We start from the raw sequence: 2,158 nt of genomic DNA on the forward strand, positions 1-2,158 counted from the left end.
CGTAACTGTGCAACAAACAGCACAATCATAACCAACTCCTGTGAAACCTACAAGACGATTGTGCTCACTCGACACGTGTGCTCATGCAACTGGTCATACTGCAACGTTGTCAGCGACAGTGGTCACATGATTACTTCAACTTTCTGGCTGATTTTTGGACCATCATTAGCTTGCTTGGTTTTCGCATTGTGAACTGTGAGATGAAGTACTTAATTATGTTATAGTGCTTAATTCACAGAATGTAATTGGGAAATGTGCAAGGACATCTGGCATGATTATACTTCTAATGGCATAAAGTCACGGTGGTTTGGTCACAGTTAACGGAACATTGTAAGAGTCGTACCTGGATTTTTATCTGCCAAAATATCATTTGTGGGGCATTTCCATCGGTATAAGGATTAATACCAATTTCGTTTTTATAGTTACATTTCGTAGGTATAATGAGAAACAAAGGATGGTATACCTATTGAAAGAACTCTATGTAAAAAATAAATTGTTGCAACTAAGATGAAATCCAATGGATATGCAGGAAAGTAAGCTCCCATGAGAACAAAAAGGTTTCAGTGGATGTGATGAAAACACTACTCTTTTCTAATTGAGTACAACTCGTGTGTTCAAGTTAAATTAATTCAATTCTTAATATTGATTGCTAAAAGCTCATGTAATTAACACAAGTTTTTCCTTTGTCTTCTTAACAGAATCATAGTTCCTGTTATAGGTTTTACCTAGTACATATATTTTACCAAAAAGCGATTTGTATGAAAGATCTATTAGCATTAATGTAAAACGAATAAGTGTAATGTTCTGCGTCGCTTGATAATGTGTTGATGCAAGGTTTTCATATTTCTAATAAATACTGCATTAAATGTTTTGTTACACTTAAGCAGTGTTCTATATTCAGACAACACAAAGATAATTAATGGTAATATGATTGGATAGATTACAGTACAATGTTGATGAGAGAGAGTGTGAGTGAATGAGTAAGGATAACAAGCACAGGGAATCACGGTAGTCACTAAAACTGCTTGATGGTGTATCAGTTGATTATAGGATATTTAGGTATGGGATGATTGGCATGTACACGGAAATGTGGGAGTTTTATGAAAAGTAAAGAGGGAAATCCCGAGGCAGCAGTCTCCTGGAGATTGTTCTGGGTGTTAGAGTCCTTGGCCATTGCTTCTTGTCGGGAAAGAAAATTTTTAAAAAAGGAGAGAGAGAGAGAGAGTGAGAGTGAGAGTGAGTGAGTGAGTGAGTGAGTGAGTGAGTGAGTGAGTGAGTGAGTGAGTGAGTGAGTGAGTGAGTGAGTGAGTGAGTGAGTAAGAGAGTAAGAGAGAGAAAGAAAAGGAAGAGAAAGAAGGAAAAGGAAAGAAAGTGAGAAAGAAGGAAAAGGAAAGAGAGAAAGAAAAGGAAAGCGAGAAAGAAAGAAGAGAGAAAGAAAGGAAAAAGAGAAAGAGAAGGAAAGAGAGAAAGAGAAGGAAAAAGAGAGAGAGAGAGAGAGAGAGAGAGAGAGAGAGAGAGAGAGAGAGAGAGAGAGAGAGAGTGAGTGAGTGAGTGAGTGAGTGAGTTAGATCTCATTGCCATATACCAGGCTAGTCATGTGAAATATGAAAATGTTGCATTGCACCAAAAGTAATAGATTATACCCACATGCATGGATGTTTCATCATGCAAAGTATTTATTTAGTTTGTGGACAAATCGATCATTCATTGCATATTACTAATACCAATGATCTATCATAAGCTTTTTTTGTGTATATAGTCCAGTCTTTAGGCCAGCCAAAGATGCCTAAAAAGCAATAATGATGGATAACCAATATATTTTAGGTATTCTTGTTGTGAACACTGCCACATAAAATACAATTTTTTCTCTGGAGAATTAGGTTGAAATAAATAAAAAATATTTCATTTCATGTTTTATACCAACTGTTTAGAGTTTCTAATAATGAACGAAATCATTATGATCAGTTATATTAATTAATTCAGGAAATGTTGTATAACTTTGGGGTGATAAAACAATATTTTTATTACTACTAATAATCTAGTCTGTGCCGTGTTGCACTATTTTTTCATGTAAAATGGAGTCTGACTGCATGGAAAAGAATATAAAGAAGTAAAGATGACTCAACTTTAAGTAGGATTAATAGATCTGTTGTCATTT

General features: G+C 35.2%; 1 protein-coding gene across 4 annotated transcripts in view; it reads left to right on the forward strand.

Moving 5' to 3' along the window:
* LOC119595835 overlaps nucleotides 1-1,281 on the forward strand; it is a 77,223-nt gene extending 75,942 nt beyond the window's left edge. For all 4 annotated transcript variants that reach the window (XM_037945023.1, XM_037945019.1, XM_037945021.1 and 1 more), the window contains one exon: nucleotides 1-1,281. This exon is cut by the window's left edge and continues 20 nt beyond it. In XM_037945023.1, the coding sequence (XP_037800951.1) occupies nucleotides 1-192 (192 nt within the window). In that variant the 3' untranslated portion in view covers nucleotides 193-1,281.
* The last annotated feature ends 877 nt before the right edge of the window (nucleotides 1,282-2,158 follow it).

Source organism: Penaeus monodon, chromosome 36 (assembly GCF_015228065.2).
Source record: "Penaeus monodon isolate SGIC_2016 chromosome 36, NSTDA_Pmon_1, whole genome shotgun sequence".
NCBI lineage: Eukaryota > Metazoa > Arthropoda > Malacostraca > Decapoda > Penaeidae > Penaeus > Penaeus monodon.